This window comes from Ambystoma mexicanum, chromosome 8 (assembly GCF_040938575.1).
Source record: "Ambystoma mexicanum isolate Mex_15411 chromosome 8, UKY_AmexF1_1, whole genome shotgun sequence".
NCBI classification, from domain to species: Eukaryota; Metazoa; Chordata; class Amphibia; order Caudata; family Ambystomatidae; genus Ambystoma; species Ambystoma mexicanum.
In genome coordinates, this window is record NC_090929.1 from 325,930,132 (window position 1) to 325,951,010 (window position 20,879).

General features: G+C 46.2%; 1 protein-coding gene across 1 annotated transcript in view; it reads right to left on the minus strand.

Moving 5' to 3' along the window:
- PAXX (PAXX non-homologous end joining factor) overlaps nucleotides 1-20,879 on the minus strand; it is a 98,826-nt gene that overhangs the window by 67,263 nt on the left and 10,684 nt on the right. Inside the window, exon 2 of the mRNA XM_069609745.1 lies at nucleotides 17,345-17,405. Within this exon, the coding sequence (XP_069465846.1) occupies nucleotides 17,345-17,405 (61 nt within the window). The remainder of the gene's footprint in view (nucleotides 1-17,344; nucleotides 17,406-20,879) is intronic.

Genomic DNA, 20,879 nt, shown 5'->3' on the forward strand with positions numbered 1-20,879 from the left:
TGGTCATGAAAGCAGTGCTGATACAAAAAAGCATGGGTCACAAGTCAATAGCGTATTAGAGCGGACAACTAGATGCAGTAATGCTGTGCAAACAGCGTTTGCTACTGCAGCGTTCCCAGTAGAAAAACATCACCAATAACTATGGAGTGCTCTACAACACTTTGTGGAACACGCCCTATTTGCGATCCTGCACAAGCCAAAAAGCACACTAACACAAAGAGCAACAGGGTACGAGATCATTGTCTCGGCCTGAATTGGAAATAGTAAGGTGCAAAAATGTGAACCCAGCACAATTTCTGGCACAATTTCTGGCAGAAGAGTGCGAAAAGGGGGGGGGGGGGTAAAACATGGTCATGAGTGCACACATGCTATTGAATCTTACACAGAAACATGGAAAGTAGAGGAAGGCGCACTTGAAGGGGGGGGGTCCTATAAATTAATGGTATAAGGAGAACAGGTGCAGCAGTGGTCAGGTTGAGGGAGGACTGGACGAGTGAAGCAGTTAGGAGTGTTCGGCTACCCCCACAATGCTCAGCACAAGCACAGAATAAGTGGTCCTGATACTAGCGCTCGGAGAATGTGAAGGGAAAGGGGTTACAATTTATTCCCACACCGCCTACGTCACTTGAACAGGACACTCCGGGCTAGCAAGATGGTTGAGACGAGGGTTCAGGAGGGCAGATGGGACCCCCATGTAGCACGTCCTCCTCCTGAGAGGATTGATAGAGGGCATCATATATCCAGTGGAACTAGTATTAGTAAAGTGCCAAGCTCATACTAATGGAGATGACCCAATATCAAAGGGGAATGAGGCAGCCGACTACCATGTAAAGCATGCATCGTACTTGGCGAAATGTGTGACCTGCCAGAAAAACAAAGAGGGGAGGGGTAAGACAAATGTTAATGAAAGATGGGTACAACCACCTACTAGAAACTCAAATTATGGAATTGCAGGCAGCAGCACCAATGGATGAAAAGGAACTCTGGGTAGAAAGAGTGTGTTCAATGTCCCCTACTGATGCCTTATGGTGGCAAAACACTGGAAAAATAGTGATGCCCCTTGCACTACCGAACATGGCTCTCACACAATTGCATCATACCACACAGAGGGAAAGAGGTCATTGCAGCGCGCATTGGAAAATCATGGTTCTGTCCTGACTTAAAATGCACATGTTTCCAATTTTATCAGTAACTGCTTGACATGCAAACAGTTTACTGCTGGACACACTCCTAAGAGTAGTTAACAGGAACAATCCCCCGCCCTGAAGGTCCATTCCTGCACCTATGCATTGACTACATGGATATGATCAACGTATGTCAAGGATACCGATATATGATGGTGGTGGTTTGCCCCTTCTCAAGATGGATAGAGGCGGGGCCATGTTCCCATACCAATGCCCTTAGGGCAGCTAAATTCCTGGTCCAAGAAGTATTCCCCGAGATGCAGCGTCTGTGAGGTCCTACGGTCTGACAATGGCCCCCACTTCACCAATGAAATGTTCCAACACATAACTGCCCTGTTAGGGATCAAACACAAATTTGCGTGTGCACACCATCCGCAAGCAAATGGGATGTGCGAACGCCTCCATGGATGGTTGATGGAAAGCATAGCCAAAACACAACAAAGTACCAAAAGAAACTGGCTACAATGCCTACCCCTGTCCCCATTTGAATTACGAAATAAACCCGGCTCCGATCACCACCTCACACCCCACAAGATGGTGACAGACGCATGTGCCTCCCACTAGCCCCGCCCAGAAATGGAAAGGAAACATTACTAGGTGAATTCACTTGTTTCTAGCGCCTCTCATCTCTTGACAGATTCAACAGAGATGGAGAGCGGAGGACGACGCACAATAAGACGACAGCATCCAAGAACCAACAAAGGAACTACCTATCAAAGTAGGAGACCAGGTTCTCCTCAAGAATTTTCAAGTCTTTGGGACGCCCGCCGCTTCACTGCACGGTTGAGACAGTAACAGGGAGGGCCATTAAGCTCGAAGGCCGGCCAGTCTGGTACCACGCGCATGACATCAAGCCCTACAAGGCATCACCCGCCCCAAAACGCTTCCAGAGAAAGCAACACACCAGATAATTGTAATGCCCCAATTCCAAACACTATAGACATGGATGATACCATAAAGGCAGGCGAACAAGAACGTGCCAGCCATCCAATGGTCAGACACTCACAAGCCCCCCGATATCCACACTGCAATTTTGGTACAAATTGATCAATAAGATGAACATTGTCCCCAGTACTAAGAATCTACGAGTATTAAACATTGTACAACATCTCTCCATTGCGTCGAGTACATCTATTGAAAGTCATCTAACTGCTTAAACAGTATTGACCATAACGCACGCACAATCGCATTAGTGAATACACCGTTTCGATGTTCGCTCTCTTTTTCCCGCACATGCAGTATGTTGCGAATGATTGTTGATGTAGAAGTAGTATAAGATATAGGGGTTACAGGATACTAGATGCTGTATTTTACTGACTACCCCAAAGCATTGTCTCATCAATATATTCACGCTATACAAAAGGCCGCCCACACTAGACCAAGGCCGCCCCAATTTTACTATTACGCATTCCTGAGTACCTAGCGCAAGCATACCCACAACTTCACCACATTATTACGACACTTGGACATCGATCCATACGGACAATATGGGAAGAAATGTTTGCATGGGCATGAAATGATTATCTAGTGCGGAGCTTAAAACACCTTACCACTACTAACAATAACACTTTTTAATTGCAATTTTCAGACGGGCAACTTTACCATCTCATCAACCATGTCGGTGTAAGTACGAAGTGGAAAATGGTTCGATTCATAAAAATAGTTATGTGGTTATTACTGTCGATGGGTCTCTTAGCTATTGTTCTCTGGCAAATGTACCTGGCTTTGCATGTCTCTGCTGCATCGAATACTAACATTTCCCCAACCCAAGCGGAAAGGACAACTGTCAGGGAGTACAGATGACACAGCTGAAAAGGTAAGGAGAGGTAAGCATAGTGTGGGCACTGAAGTAAAGGGAGTAGAGACTTACCTCACTAGTACTGCACACATAGCCAACAACATGTGGTACAGACACATGTCAGAAATTGGAGAGTTGCTATGTATGCTCACTAATCTCTTATGCCACGAGTGCCTCCAGGACCTTTGTGGCAAAAGAAATGCCAGTTGCAACAGTGCAATGCCTCTTGTACTTTGCAATGATCCAAACGCGGGGAAGGTTCCAAGGGAAGACGGCAACATTAAGATGGAGGTCCAAGGAAACCTTTCCCTATGAGGACACTTTCATCAAGACTTTCCCCAATGATGGACAATTACTGGCAACACGCAGAAGCCCTGCGTTACATAACTGACGGACCAGAGAAAGGAGAAACAAAGCAGATGACATTGCAGTACCTACCATGCTAGTGAGGAGCAAAGGAGATAGGTGGAGAGTCCGGCTGCTGGGACGACCACAAGTGCTGGTGTACGGGAAGTTATATACAAAGGATGGGGGAGGATGGAGTAGTAGGGAGTATGGCATTGACTTTAGCAAAAGCTGCTGTGACCAAGGTCCGGGAAGAAAATGACAAATGCCTCAAGGAATGGGCCAAAGTGCAAGCTTGCTAACCTGGGTGGATAAGGAAGACTGGTCACTCACAATAATTCAGCTGACTTCACCTGCCTTATGCCATCAGCATGGAACCAAACGAGGGGTGCAGGAGAATAGAGAAGATCCCACAAATATGGATGGAACGGCAGTGCTGATGGATCACTATTGGGCCTGTGATTCTAAGGCATACGAGAAACTCCCACCGAACTGGGGAGAGATATGTTCCTTGGCACATGTCAACATACCCTCGGTGGTACCCAAAAAGCCTGTGAACATACCTGACTTCCCCAAAATGGACGAAGAGGTTGCTGTCCTCCACACAAAGACGCTAAAGATTTTATTTTTATTTATGCATTTATAATGCGCCGAAAGCCTGCAGGCATCAGGGCGTAGAGACAGAACAGGGTACACTAGACAAACAGCCGGGTTACTAGTGGAAATTCTATCTATGCTGAGATTTACTTAAGATAACGCCACAACCAGAAGAGGACACTCAGGATAGTGAAAAATCGGAAATTACCTCTGGGGACGATCTGAGGCGGCACTAGACGAGGTACCACCAGCACACAAGACTATTTAGCAGAACTGCAATGTTCTGTTCAGCATTGATACACCATGGATTTCAAACGTATGCTAACGCAAAGTGGCTTCAAATAACGTGCTGGGAGCGGATAACAATAAAGTCAACTGTGAACGGGTTCAACGCAATAAAAGAGGAGCTCTGAACAATACGACTGGTGGCCCTACAGAACAGATACGTCCTGGACCTCCTCACAACTATAGGAGGAGTCTGCGCCAAAATTGGAAGCTCCTGCTGCACGTTAATACAAGCAAATGATGAGGACAATGGAACTCTGAAGCAGTGGCACAGCTGGCACAAATGCACGCCAAGGTGGAAGAAGAATCAAAGGGTACAGAGAAAGATAGAAGCTGGTTCTCATCTAGTCCTGGATGCCTTCCTTGTTATCTGATGGCCTAAAGGTTTTAGCTGGAGGATTATGGGAGTGGCATCTCTCGTTGGTGTAAAATTCTGCATGGCAAAATCGGCAACTGAGGAAGTGGTGGGTATAAAGTTACTGATGGCTATGGACAATGACTCACATATAACGAAGCAATAAGAGAAAGAACAGCTCAGACAATAGAGGTGGTGTATCCCCCTACGATGAAATTAGAAAACCTGCACAACCCAAGAAAGTACACAGGGAAGTGGGTTTATTGCGAACCTGGAGGTGGATGTGTCTACATGTATTGTCGTTTAAAGATCATGTCAACCACTACGGACAGCTGGGCGGAATAACCAGAGTATGGCGTTTGATGGATGACAAAAGAAATCATAATGTTGTGGCATAATGTTGTGGTCGACAAGTCGACCAGAGGGGGGACTGAAGAGGGAAAATCCAAACAGATCCTCAGTCCCAGACGACCCGGAGAAGCACCAGCAACAGCATGGCCGCCGATCCTATGAACTCATGCCAATTCCTACTGCTCCAGCCATGGACAGCTACCGCGAAAGGTACCCTACCGGCCTATGTTCCTGCAACAACGCTAACTCTGCCTAGAGGGGACGAAGAGGCACAGGACAGAGCTGGAGACAGACTTGACTAGATACATCAACCCGGAAATGCCATGCCACAAGTAGAGACATCACGATGACATAGCTACGTTAGACAGGAAGCACATGTGCAACCTGGACACCCACGCACCAATCTACACGAAGAACACATACGAGATAGAGGGCAGTAACATATACACACTATCAGCACGTTTATTGTTTTGTCATTAGGCTTGCTATAACACTGCATAAACGCAAGAAGCAAAGACGAGCTTGTGTGTATGCTTGCAGATGCTTACAGGCAATTAACCCAATGGAAGGACCGGAGCACTCAAGGGACCCGACCAGCCATAAAACTCCTACTAACCTTTGGATGCTATGAGACCTCCATAATAGAAGCCAGGGCAGGCCATAGGGAAATACTGTAGGCCGTAAAGGTGTCAGAAGAATCTCAAGCCGCCATGTGCTGTGCTAGCAGAACAAGCCCTGGCGAGATCAACAGGCTGCCAAGGCCACTGTGTTGTGAAGCGACATTCCACATGCCGAGCCTTGGTGACATCGGCCGCAGCAAAGACTATTCCCTCCAAAGTACACATTAATTTGAAGCAATTAAGCCTGCAAGAGTAGTCTACAATCATGTGACTCGGCCGAGCTGAGAATGGGCCAAGACTCAGAGGCTGGGAACGAGCAACCACCTCACGGCCAGACAATTTGCAACATATTAGTTACCTCCAGCCACCTTGCACGATGGGAACGGAATGCTCTCATGGCAGTAGTCTTCTACACACTATTGTAATATGCAGACACATAGTTGCACCTTGTTGCGACATAGTAAACATGTAGCGGGAACAGGTGTCTCGCGGGCTGGGAATGGAGTTGGTCCCAGACTTGGGGGCCCGCAGGCTGACCAATCCGGACACTGGCGTTTGGGGGCCATCAACCAATCACCGGGCTTCCCTACCATAACATTTTAGAAGTAGCAACTTTTGGGGATGATCCAAGTACACCACCTAACAGAGTAACGTCCAATAACAATTCTCCCCTATAGATTCCTATATTGGAACTACCACTCAGGAGCTAATCCTGAGCCTTTTTGAAGGGAGCCTGCTGAGTGACGAATTTTAAGTCGTCACAACTGTACAAAACTGACCTGCAAGCCAGATTACAATGAGAAGTGCCTGGACCGCTCCGTGCATATGACCCCTGTGCGTTTTGCATAATAAACCACAGTAACTCTTTGGTCTTTGTGTGGACCTCAACTTCTTTGGGATCAGTGACGGAGTTAGGGCCTTTCCGTGAGCTGCGAGTCCGTGAACCCTTGGCACAGCTCTGCCGGCCCCAGAAATTACCTTAACACCTGACTCAATGCTTCTTGAAAGCCCAGTCCACCAGACCAATCAGAAGGGCCTACCATCCACAGTTTTATAGAGCCCAAGGTCAAACAAGCCAAAGGTGGAGGTGCCAACTTCCCCTATGTAACTGCCCAACAATGGAACTTACTCCCATCTCACCTAAGATCATAACCTCACCTAAGATTGTAACACTCTTAATAGACATTCAAAAAGCTCTGAAAACATGGCTCTTCTCATAGAGCCCTAGACACCGATTGTTATTGTTGGTCCCTGTGCTGTTTTCCCCCCTTGATGCCGAGGGATGTATGCACTGCGCTTAATGTAAAAATAAATAATGTTGGGACAGTTTGGAATGAGAGATCAGTGACTGCGTATGTAGGGTTACAGGTGGCAGTAGGTGTGTGGAAGGAGAGAGGGGTGATCATTTGTAAGGAGAAACACCAAGGTGGGTGTGTATATAAATAGTGCAATATTGCATAGGTAACAGCTTTGCTAGGCTAATACTAGTTCATATTGTAGGGTCCTACTTTGGGTCTTGAAAGCTAGTAAGGAAGGGTCTGAAAGGAAATGTGGGTGTGGAGCCCAGGATCCGATCTTCGGATGCCAAAATCTGCCTTTTAATAATGCTGTTTACATAAAAGGGGCACACAATGCTTATGCTCTGCAATTAATTAGTACACCCTCTATTAAAAGTGTGCCTTTTCTGTTCAATTATCGTCTATACTGCAGTGGCAGACCTCCGATGTTACATTGAGGGAGACATCCTTCATCCCCAAGCAATGCACACTGGTCATCTGTTTGAAGCAGAAGTTATCAGTTGCACAGCAATTGTAGGATTGTTGATTATAGCAATAATTATTTCTGCTGCACAGGTTGTAAAGCATTTTTTGAAAATTGCTGAAATCCGTTTATCTGTGCCACGACATATGTACTCACGGGCACCTACTGGAGGTCATGACTTCACGACTTTAGCTCGATGTGGTGGTTCTAGATTACCTTTGAGGCTGCAGACTGTTGCCTTTCATCTGCCAGTGCAGCTCTTCCACTCAATGCCTGTGTGTTCGGAGGGCCACCTGGTTTGTTCCTTAAAAGCCTCTGCGGTTCATGCGGTTTTACTTTGTTTTCTTGTTCCCAGGTATTATGCTTTTGGGACTCGTGACGCAAGTTTTAATTGCATTACTCTTATCAAAGATCACCCAGAGAGGTAGTATTTACCCACATCAAACAACAGAAGGGAGTGCTTGTCAGCCTACATTCTATGCCATTTGTGTAAAGTACCCAGTATTCTACTAAAGAGGAGTACATGTGATCTTAAATGTTTGCTATTTTAATTACATGGAATGGCACCATGCATTGTGTTTGGAAGTAATTTGTGCTGTAAACGCCCATGTCCCTAAATATGGTCTAGCTGGCTGGCCTTCTTAGTAGGAGCTGAACAACATGTTTAAGGTTGCTCTCAAAAGGCACACTGAACGAATGAATATATATAAAAAAAGCCAAAAGGAATATCACATTTTATTTATGTACAGGAGGAACAAGATCACAAAAGAACATACAATGATAAGAATTCAAATTTGACGGGAAGCATGGAGCTTTTTACAATAGGGTGAGTTTGAGGGACATTCTGACCAGGTTGTGGAGGGGAGGGGAGTAAATGGAACAGTCACCAGGGACAATACATACGTAGACATACATAGATTAAGGACAATGAACATTGGCCATTTTTATGCATGTAGAAGGTACGGCCAGCTCTGCTTGGGATGTGACCATGATGGGTTAAGTGTTAGAGTGGAGGCATAGGAAGTGAGGGACAGAAGCAGGTTAAGGGGGGGGGGGGGTAGAAATGTTAGCCATCATGCAGATGAGAGGTAGGTTAGGACAGTAACTGAGGCAAGGAGGTACGCCTTTAGTTTGGTTTTAGACAAATCCGTGTGGACTGGTTGTCGGATGTCTGGAAAAGAGAATGCCATTGCCACAAAAGGTAGTCGAGGAGGCAGAGCAAAGATGTAGAGTTGTATAGAGGGATAAAGTGGTGCATTACAGTGGATAAATCTGTGAACCAGGAGAAGCCCTGTTTAACATCGTCCATCCAGCCTGGTGACGGTACAAGGCAGTAGGTGTGAAGTGAGGAAGGAGCCCTGCTAGCAAAGTGAATATATGGTCGAGAGGACAGTAAGCAAATTTGGGGAGACCAAAGAGGATGCTGGCACGGAAGTCCAATTTAGAGAAGAAAAGAGTGGTTAAGACATGCTTAGCAGTATAAGGAAGAAGGTGCCTGATTTACCTAATATTTAGGAAGTTGAGGCAAGATGCTGTTAACGTTTTGAAGAAGAAAGTAGAGAAGGTGTGAGAAGTGTCAGATGACGCTGAGGCTTCTAGTTGAAGGAGAGTAGATGAGTCAGGTGGGAACTGGATAGGAAGAGATGAGAGGGTGTTTGGCAGGGAAGAAGAGCACCTCTGTTCTGGTAGCGTTTAACAGAGAGTGCAAACCCATCAATATTTAATGGCAGAGAGACCGTTTGAAATGTTGAGAGAGATCAGAGGAGAGTTCAGAAAAAGATGATTTTGGCGTCGTCCGCGACACAAACCCAAAGGAGGAGGTTAGTGCCTGCCCTAAGAGCAGAGTGTAAAGAGGAGCGGACCCAAGACAAAGCCTTGTGAAACCCAACAGTTAGAGGAGTGAGAAGCGTTTTTGTTTCAGGAGACCTAGAATTAGCAAGGTGCAAATTAGGATTCAATCCAGGCATGGGCTCCATCGCGAATCTCAAGAAGAAAGAGTATCAAGGAGATCAGAGTATTGGACAGTGTCAAAGGCAGCAGGTCGGTCAAGAAGAATTAGGAGAGCGCATAGGTTGGAATGCTTAGCAGAGCCAATTAAGTTGGACATATGCATCTGAGCAGTTTCTGTGGAGTGACAGGAGCAGGAACCTGCTTGTAGGGGGGGTCGTGAAGTTTATGGATGTCCAAGAAACTGATAACAATCCTTTCAAGAACTTCAGAGTAGTGTGGAAGGAGGGACAAGGGTGAAAGTTAGCTGGTAGGTTCACTGAACTTTTATTTTCCACAGCCTGAATAGAATACTACAAGTCCCAGAATGCAAAATACTTTAAGTCTGAAATCTTTCTTCGGCATTGTACTTTTACCACCTTAAGACTCACACTAAAATAAATGATGTAATAAGGTTACCAGAATATAGATATTGGTCACAAAAGTGCAGATTAGTGATATTCTGCTGCTGGTGAGAGCATTTGATGGAACAGCAAACCTTTTTTGCATGTCAAGCTAGTAGAGTGGATAAAAACTAATCTTTAAAAGTAGTTGTGTTGCTCATGTCGGAAGCATACAGATGGTTAGAGGAGCTTTGTGGGGGTCTTTCAGTTGGAAACATTTCTTCTCAGGGCTAAATTGCCTATCCTTCCACACATAGTCCCTGCAAATAACAAGACATTAAGGGACAGTTTTGATCTCATCGTTTTCATCTGAACGTGTTCCTGTTCATGAGGGCTCTCATCTCTTCTGCTTGCTGACAGATATCCATCAGCTGTGATATTGGATACAGAGGATGGAGTCTCATTACTCCATCTTCCCGGGTTGAGTATGTAGGCATGGGTTGGTATTCTTCATGGTCTGTGCGGACATGTTACAGTAGGACTGGTTTCACAGGGTCTTCGCCGTGATGGGCCGTGGGCAGCGGTCGAAAGGGTTTGCAGTGGTGGCAGCGAGTCTTCAGAGAGGGTTCGGGTTCTGATCCTGTCCTTAGCAGAAGCTCTTGCTCAGCTTTGCTAGATGTTCGTTCAACATCTCAAAGTCCAATTCTCTATGAAGGTCAGATATCCTTGTGAAGAGTGGAGCTCCAGAAGCTATCTGCACGTCATGTTCTGAACTATATGAAGATGCTTCCAGTGTCGCTCATGGCAGGTCATCCATGCGGGGGAGGCATACGCCAGGGTAGGTCTGATGATCACCTTGTAGATGTTGATCTATGTCCAGAGGGGCATCTTCAGGAGTGGGTACAGCGCTGCCATCTTCACTGAGGTCTTCTGCAGAGTATTCTCAATATGGCTTTTCTCCAGTTGAGTTTGCCGTCCAGGGTCACACAGAGGTAGCAGCTGCTGCCCTCCTCGTTGAGGCCGATGTGTGGTTGTTACTTGATCTTTCTGGTGAACAGCATGGCAGTTGTCTTGCTGGTGTTGAGGTCTAGCCGCCAATCGCTGTACCATGTAGCAATGTTATCCAATGATGCTTGCAGGGTCTTCGCCACTTCGAACGACTGGGAGATGACTGCAACATCGTCTGCATACAGTGCTAGGTCAGTCTTGTGGAGATCTGTTGGGATGTTGTTGGTGAAGGTGTTGAACAGGAAGAGTCCGAAGTGTGATCCTTGTGGCACGCCTGCTCGGGTGGGATGTGATGAGGACGTCTCAGACAGAATGGCGACATAGAAGGTGCAGTGTTCCACATAGCTTCGCCAGGTAATTCAGAAATCCCAGGATGATCATCCTGTGCAGCAATCCCTTGTCCCAGACTTGGTTGAATGCTTCAGCGACATCCAAGAAGACGATTCCCGTGGATTTGTTGATGTTTAATCAGTGGCTGATGGTGTCCACCACTCAGCAGCTGATGGGTCATTGCATGCTCCTTTCGAAATGCAAACTGTTCCTTTGCTAGTAGATTTCCTTCCCCAGAAGCTTCGATAATCCAGAGAGGAGGCTGATGGGGTGGCGGTAGTTCGCAGGATCCCTCTGTGGTTTGCTTGCCTTTGGGAATACGATGACCCTTGCTTCCTTCCAGAATCTCAGGAAGTGCTGAAATCTCATGCCTGCATTGAAGATCTGAGGTGTTCCATTGATGCCGCTGGAAAGTGCTTGACTGCCAGGTTGGTTATCCTGTCGCTCCCTGGTGCCTTGCCTTTCGCCAGCTTCTCTGCAAGTCCTGCTACCTCAGAGCTTGTGCACTCCTTGATCTCTTCTGCTCCCATCCAGGTTTGGTCCTCTGCGAGATGCTTGTCAACTTCTTCCGCCACTCCGAAGCCTTCAGGGTCTTGCCGAGGACCTCTGCCTTGTCCTTGTTGCTGCATGCAAGGTGGGTACGTCCCTGGATTGGTGGGCTTGGCTCCTTCTTCCCAGACAGGTGACAAGTCATTAAGTTGTCCGCCTCCTTCAGCTTGGCTGTTGCGGCCTCCCACTCTCTCCATGGTGCCATCTGATTTGCTCCCGCACAAGCTTTGCGAGCGTGTTGCATTTCTGCAGGAGACCAGGCGTGCAGAATTTCTGCCACTGGCATCAGGCCCGGTTCTCGTCAGCGACTGACTGCTGAAAGCCTCTCGGTAGGTTTGTCTTCTGCTTCAGAACACTGCTCTCAATTGCACCGTTATCATGAAGTCTTCCAAAGCCCCGTCAATGTCTTCCTCGGTGCTCGGGGGTTAGGTGTGATCTTTCTATTCAGCTCTTCCTTGTAGCAGCCCCAGCCAGCTCTTCCAAATTGTACCGCTCGGCCTGCAGGTAGGGCTCCATCTCATCTCCCACAACGATTGTTACTGGGTTGTGGTCCGAGGTCCGCTCCACAGAGTCTTGCAGATTCTTCAGTATCATGATGTCCAGCACATCTGGGTTGGAACTTGCTGCACCTGGCTAGTTAGTGGGCTCAGTCGGACCTAATACCACACAGTCATTCTTCGTGGAGTATGCCAGCAGTGTCGTCTCTTCTGGTTGGCGGTCCTGGAGTTCCAGCATCGATGTTTGGCATGGAGGTCTCTTCTGATGATTGAACAGTGGAATCCAGCAAAGCATCCAGATCTCCAAGATCGCATGAGGGCTCGAATGGTGTGTTGGCCCTTAAAAACAATTCTTGGATTTTTGCTTAGTTTGGGGGGGATAAAGGGGTGTAAACACAATTAGTGCTGCGTAGAACCTCACTCTGCTGCCCCCCCTTACCCTGTGTAGAAATGTTTACAGTGTTCAGTGACTGCATGCCAAATGGGACGATGCACAATATCCCTATTGCTGGAGCAAAACGCTGAAAGGCAGCTCGGCAGGTTCAGTGACTATTGCTGAGAAGTAATATGTTCAGAGCTGCCTTTAAATGTCAAGAGTATTTTTCTTCGTTGTGAAAAATGTGCGCTCGTGCGTGTAACTGCCAAATAAACAACACCCAATTTGTTCTGCACTGCTGAATATGCAAACCCGACTCTCTTCTTTGTCTTTTCCCCATAAAGCCTGTGTTTGATGGGGGTCATTGAAAAGTAGCATGACACAGGCATGATCAAGTAAACATTCTTAACAGAGCGTGTACCCATTACAATGCAAAGTATAAACTATAAATGTAAAACATACAGAACAGCAGACAATTTCACCCTCGCACCACCCCACAGCATCATCTGCACTAAGACCTGGCAGGACTCACAGTCTTATTTTGTACTGCTCATCCTGTATTTAACAAAGTCCCGACCATGTCTACTCCCCGCGGTGCTCGGCCCCGTGCCTCCATCTCTTGGTATAACATGCCCTGTAAAATCTCTCTCAGACTCGGAGTGATAGTACCAAGCCCCTCACTCCCCCAGCCCGCGGCTGTAAATCCTTAAAACTGTTTGTTAGATTACATGAATAAACTAAGACAGGTTCTATCATCAAATGGATTGAGCGTCTCTCCCAGTTAGCAGCATGGATGGGACCTTACCTACTGAGCGCTTCAGAGCCGGTGCCCCCCGATAGGGATTATACACCTTGTCCTACGCCCTCTAACCACGTTCATGACAGGACATCAGCAGCAGGTGCAGTAACTGCCTGCTTATCCCATCCACTTCGTCGCACATGCATTCCACTGGCAGCAGAAAAATGTGGGTGCGCTGCAGGGGCCCGGGTCATGAACTGATACAATATTTCATCAAAGCCCAGGGGCCTCTGCCTCGCCTGCACGTTCCATGTAGCACACGCTCCAACACAGTTCATACAATTAGTAGTACTGGCAATTGGCCATATGCTTTAAAAATCATCATCTTGTAGTTAGTGCAACATTACTATGTAAATAAAAAGCATGTAGCTCAGTCTTATAGGCTCGTCCTGCTCCCCACGACCTATCGGGCACGCAGACACAAATAACACAGGAGATCAGAAGTAGAGAAATGACATGTAATGCAAACAGACAAGCACATGGGAGGGCTGATCACTGCTGTACCCTTCCCCCAGCCGTGGCTCATCCCTGTATACAAAGGTGTGGCTAAAACCATTCTCCACCTATAAAACAGCAAGTATAATAACTAAGGTCCACAGGAGAGAAAAATGGGGAAGGAGAAAAGCCAGTGTTGTGAAATGCTTTCTCTGCAATATCTGTGAGGGAGCCTCTGGCCTTTAGGATCTGATCAAATTCCAACAGTATCATCAGCTGTGTACCTTCTCAGGAAGGGGCCCATGAGCCAGCCCGGGCTGCCTGAGGTGCAACACTCATTCCACAGCACTGCAACCTTGCTTGGCACGGGTGTTTAGCAGTAGCCAAGTCTCATCACATCAGAGGGGCCTCAGAGAAAAACCAAAAGGAAAATGCTGTATCAGAGTTGGTAACACACAGTGGTACTATATCGCAAATTGTGATGTGATACCACTTATTTTATGCCTTGAGAGAAGGCCCAACAAAGTGCTTCCTCGAATCCTCAAAGCCAGACCGCAGAAAAAGGTTTGAGAAGCCTGTGAGGAATAGACATGGATATCCCATGCCTTCCAGTTGGTGCTCTACCAAGTCTGTTTTTCATGTGATCCTCTCCTCATACTAGGGTTTTGATGAATGACAGTTTTTCCTGGCCCTGGCAGTCAATGCTACAGGCTTAGCTCTCAACTATTCAAGTCTTGTGCAGGGGGTGATTTTTCTGCAGTAGCTTTCCAGCTAAATATTGAAAGGCTTCCTCCTTTTTGTCCTCCAATTTGGTATCCTCTTTTCTAGCTTCGGATTTGCTGCTGGTGCTAGTCTCGCTGCAGGACATGCCTTTTAAGGGGGAACTTCTTGACTGGCATTTTTTCTGACTAACAAAGTGTTCTTTCTTGTGACCTTTCCGTCAGCCAGGGGGGTTGACAGAATTGGGTGCTGTAATTCGTCCCAAGCTCCAATTATTTTTCTTCTGGAGAGCTTCGTATCGAGACGCTCACAGACACTGGCTTGTAAGTTTCTAAATTGTCAACGCGATCAATCAATTGCTTCCTTCTTCTGTATATTGACCTGACAGTATCGATTTATCTTGACCACACTGCATCCTTTCTAAGTTCAAAATCTCTGCGTCTTTTGGCCCAATTAGAATAACTAACATCAACTCTACTTTAAGTTGTTAGGTTAAACCGTTTGTTCAATTATCTGTCTTGCTACCAGGTCTACTGGGAGCGAACATCTGCCTATTAGGCAGAGGTTAAAGGTACTTCATTATGTTAAAGTGTATATAGCCACCACATCGGCATCACTCCACATGTTGCTTCATCATATGTTGCTACATACCTGGCTCTCCAATGGGAATACTTTCTTTATGTTCTTTTGAATAAATTACATTTAGATATGTAGCAGTGTTGTTTGTGTTGCCCATTCTAGATTATCAAAGTATTACTTCTTGACATATCCTCAACTATTAACTAAGCCACAGAAGAAAGACAAGGAGGTAATGTTCTGATGCCTTATTAATAATCTTCATTATAACCCTTGGATCAAATCGTAAATCATTTGTATTGCAAATTCTGTGGGCTATAGGAAGTATTATAGCATGTACAATGTTCAGCACTCCAAATTCCAAGCCTACCGACTACACCGAATGAACCCGCAGCCAATTAACCATGCCTATGAGTAGGTACCCGAAGCCACATCCCCCCACCAAAGCTCAGGCAGATTCACCTACTATCAACAGGCCTGTCCATATAAATTTCAATGGAAACAACAAAAGTGAAGTAAGCATTGCCCCAGGAAGTAGGGAACGCTAGCCTACCCGTTATACAAGCATAAAGGAGTTACTTACATGCATCCACCAATTATGCCTTTGTTAAGAACAGTGGGAAGCTATATAGACCTGGACTTTGGCCTGTAGCTGGGATTATGGTCCCTCATATGTCGTTAAAACAGCCCTGCTGCAATCAGGACTTTATCTCGTAGCTGAAGAGCCCATAAGAACCGGTGCAGCCCTCAAGGTCTATAAAGCTCAAATGTTAACGCTGAAATGTTGGCGAGAGACAGCAAGAGAAACCTACAATGGGACTGCACAAAGACACATTGGATACACTGCAATACATAATCAGTAAGGCTGCCAGTGTACAAGTCACCCTACTGCCATCATGGGCTTTGCTTTTAATTTACTCTATTTAAGCGACCTACCTACCCCCCATAATACAACTCCCAGAATGCAGTGGTTAATGTTAAAGGATATTTGTACCGTACACTATCACCACCGAAGTGATCCCCTGGCGGATCTGAAAAGGAAAGGAGGTGGGGGGGTGAGTTAGTGGTCAACGAGCGGGATAAGTGCAAGAGAGCAGTGATGTGCTGTTGGCAGCTTCAGTTTGGTTAACACAGTTCGCTGAGCTTGGGGGTGCTTTCCGATCGGTAGCCGTGGGCTGTTGTGCAAAGCCATGTGTGGTTTGTTTTGTTGTTGTGGTGTGGTGAAGTTTGTGCAGTTTGTTGTACTTTAGGGTTGTGTTTGGTTAGAGTTGAGAGGTGTATGCAGAGGGTTGAAATTGTTAGTGGGTTGGTTATTTGCCTCGCTATCTAGAAGTAGGATGTGCTAAGTTTCCCAGTTCATTCTTGATGTGGCGCGTGAATATCTCAGCATTTCTATCTAGATCCGGCACTGGCTAATATTCACAATCCTGTCCATATATGACACACACCAATATTCACAACTATATCCAAATATGGCACTGACCCACCTTCAAAATCCTATCTAGATGCGAAGAAAACTAGCAGTCACAATTCTATCTAAATGTGGCATTGGTAATATTCCCCATGCAGTCTCGATGTGGCACTGGACAACCTTCACAATCCTGTCTAGATGTGACGCAGGCTAATGCTCACAATACTCTCTAAATGTGGTACTTGTTATCAAGTACAATTCCGTCTGGGTCCGGAGCAAGCTAATGTTCACAATTCTATCTAGGTGTGGCATTGCTAACATTCACAGTTCCATCTGGGTCCGGCATAGGCTAATGTTCACAATACTGTCTAAATGTTGGAGTAAATATTCACAATCCTATCTAGATGTGACGCAGGCTAATGTTCACAGTTCTATCTTGGTGTTGCATTTGCTAATATTCACAGTTCTAAGGTAAGGTAATGTCCAGTGGCAGGGTTTTCTGGAGTAGAGTAATTGCTCTACTGCCCACCCATGCCACACTTACTTTGGTGGCTGCTGCTGGTTGACGGCTGGTCGCTGGCTTCACTGGCTTCCCCTGCAGACAACCTGGAGCCGCCTTGGTTGGATCCGCCCTTTGCCTTGTGGCCCTTCGCTGCAGGTGCTCCCGGGCAGGGGGCTGCCCTGGGAGGGTCACTTATCACCAGGTGGGCTGACCTATGGGGGGGGGGGGCTGCGCAAGGACGAAATGGAAGCAGGGGTTGGGAGCTCGAGGGAAGCGGTGCACGGAGGGGCTGAAGTGGAAGCCAAATTTCAAAACTAAAAGGTCACAGGGGACTCAGCATGATTTTAAACACTCATCTGAATTCCGAAAAGTTGATGAATTGACTAAGAAAGGAAGGTCCAGGACTGAGACAGTGGCCCGATTGATACGAATCATTGGACCACCTTAAACATCTCATCACACCCCTTTCCAACTCCCACAATCCAGCACCATCAATTTCATGTCCTGCTGCTTACCTGCTCCTCCATGGCCTCTTTTGTGACGTCTGCACTCCAGAGATCGACTGCATTTGTCACACTGTGGAAATAAAGGGCGTTTAATTTTACACGTGTTCATTCGCACAAAGACCTATAATATTATGGCAATTGAGCCAGAGAAACGGTTGCCAGTTAAAATTATATCAGGAAAAATATTAATATCATGTACAATGTATTGAGATGTAACAGTTTTGGCATGCCCAATCCCTCTTAACAGCCAATAAAGGACACTGAACAATCTTGAAACTGGAAAGAAATAATATTCCCTGTGCCCTCTCTCCAGTACGGGTTTTTATTTAAAAAGGCAATAATGCATTCTGGGGTTGTCGTTATGAGGGTAATTTGAATACAGTGGAATTAAGCATGGGATGCCAATGGTGTGTTCAATGACAGCAAGGGATCTGAAGTGGGGTTCTGGATTCATGGATTGGTGCTGTGGCACAATACTGGTTTAGCATCAGGTAGCAGTATATGGAGATGCTCTAGTCAAGCTTTCAACCAATCCCCAGAAAGTATCATATTCATCAACACTGACATTCAAAGCATTCTAGTAAACACAGGCCCAAAAATCACTTGCTTCCGTGCCAATAGCAACAACCCTTTGGCTTTGCTAATGTAAACCTTTCAGCAGTGCAGGCCTCCTCCCATGTCCCAGGCAGAGAGACTGAAGCGGTTTGTCTGGTTGAACAAGCACAGCCACAGAAGAGGGGTGAACCTACCCAGTCACGCCCACCGCCACAGTCCTGTTGCCTTTCAGGTGAACTGAAAGTTGTCGTCGACATTGCAAATATCTATAAACTCCTTTAAGCACAATGTAACTTCTACTGTGCCCGCTTCTAGCATAGTGGTCTCCGGAAACCAGGTTGAGGATTTGAAATTAGAGGGAGGTGGGAGATTTTTAGCTCCTACTTGAGGCATAGAGGGTCTTGGTTAGAATGACAGCAACAGCTACTTGTGCCTCCTCAGGCTAACTGATGCCATACAAACAGCCATGGGACAATAATGGGTTTGGACATGTTCACCAAGATCATTAGTCCACATCTACAAGACCTCTGAAGCATGCCGAGCTTACATCTCACGTGAAAGATACATTTTGAGTGCACTATGTATTTGCTCCTCAATACTCAGAAGTAGCTCAATTGTACCAGATTAAATCCAAAACCTAGGAACTACTTTTAGTTCCTGCTTATCAAGTCTTTATTTCGGCCCCTGCAGGTTTTCCTGTGTACACCCATAATAGGGCCCAAGGCTGGGACAACCAGAGTCTGTGGCAGAGAAAAAAAAATTAATAATAAATGAGGGGCAGGCTAAATGAGGACAAGAGCAGAAGCAGATCAATTAGGTAGAGCAGGAAGATGCAGTAACAGTATAAACTTGAAAACAGGATTGCTACAAAAGGAAAAAAGGAAGTGAGGAAAACTTGTTACAAGCAGGTCTTTGTGCTTTGTAAAACAATACTATCACGGGTGTGTGGTTGAGTAATGGCAAGCATTCCTGTCAAGTATGGCAATCCAATATCAAGAGGGGAATCACATCCCCATACAGCTAGGTGCAAGCTCCTGGGAGGTTTAAGGCCAATGTAGCTACCTCAAGAGTTGACAGTGAGAAGGAGAATTCAGCAGTAATGCGATGGAACAGTGATGAACTGTACAGGGGGAGTGGATGATCATTTGGAAACCCAGATTTATGAAGATGTCGGTCTTCGAGAGCAATTACACCAAAACCTGAGCCAACCTGGCAGTCGGTAACACGACCACCAACGGAGCTGGTAAGCTCCCCTCCACCATAGATAGTACACTCCCATTTCATATAGTGCTTTACACAACATTAAGGTCTCACAGCACTGAGCAGTAGGATCACAAACGGTGTTGTTGAGCAATGAAACCTAACAAAATAAGTACAATCGCAATTAAAGGTTCGCACTGGAGAGCTCCTTGGCTCCAAACGAGTCATACAGGAAATGTGATGCAATTACAGTCCTGTGAGGCTAAGGGATCCAGAAGTAAACTGAGACTAGGAAGTACTGCAGGACTACTAAAGCCTTTCAGTTTTTATATTGATGAGGTACAGACCTAACCTCAAGAGGCAATAGTACAGAATGAACATAAATCATCACATGGGGCACAAGTGGGGAGGAAACCATTTGGAGAATTCTCACTGATGCAAACATGTTCTGAATGGCAATGTTCCTTCAGTGACCCAGAAGACGGTAAAGGCACAGTAACTATAGGGCTATCCCAAAGAGAAAACGGTACATTGGGCTTATCCTTCTGCAAGGGACCACAGTCTCTAACAGACTGGTTGCAAAAAGTGACAGTATCAGCTTAGCCACTGCGGACATTCCTAGACAAAACAGTGAAGCCCAACAAATGTCTTCTCGCTACCTCGCCTCCCCGACAAACCCATGTTTTGAATTCCACGTCTTGCCTCACTACATCTAAACCGAACCCAGTCCTTGTTTTTCTTTTGTAATCCTCCCTTCCCCAACTGTGATCTTGCAAATTAATTTGAATTTTGCTTTATAAAAAAGGAGTTGTGCTAGCTTTTCATTTTGGAGGAGTTTACTCACCCTTGATTTTATTTTTGGGACCTGCCAGTTTTGTGATACTAGCAGATTAGTCCATGTTATCTCAGGTTATATTATTGCATATCGTGTCAATAGGACATGGGTATTGCAGCCCAGGTTAAGAATATACAAGTTATGTAGATAACTCCAAAAAGTGCCCAGCCTCAGCCCAAGAGGATTCTTACCTCAGACACCAATGTAACCATCCCCATAAGGTTCCAGCAAGCCTCAAGTACTACCAGGAAACCCAGTCTGGGGCATTGCTCCCAGAGGAACCAAGGTTGAAAACCCACAGTTCCTAAAAGCTTTTCCTTCTGTAGAACCATGGCCTAGGGGAGGCAGAAGGGTTTTGCTCTCATTTTTTCTAGTGCACGATTTCAATACGCCACGGTTCACAATGAAACCAGGGCACTGTGGCGAACCAATGATTTTCTCATGTGCCTAAAACATTTTGCACCAAAGGGCAAGCCTCAGCGCTCAGAAACTACTACAAGTGGGATTTGACACAGCATAAAAGCTTTGTAACAAGGAAGAAATAATGCAGCCAAAATTATTATTGAGAATGTGGTTCTTTTCAGAGAGTCGTGTAAATTACCAATTTGCATTTCTGGCATAGAACCATAGCCCAAACCACCATTACTCTGTTTCATGCCCATTCTCCCCAATTCACCATCTGGCTGAGGAGCCCTTCAGTGCCGATCTTTGGGTGCACGCATGGTTTACTTGCCGCCCCACCTGAAAGACTTCCTGCATGATCATCAGTCCTGCAAGTCGCTCGCTTTACCTACGCAATATGACCTGAGGAGGCGGGGCATCACCCAACCGGTAATGGCTCAGATTCCTCAGAACATATTGCCATTAGTACCCTGGCACGTCATACCGGGGTACTAGGTGCAATTTTTCCCCAAGCCCGGAATCAGTGCTGGGGAACCAGGAGAAGGGACTGCA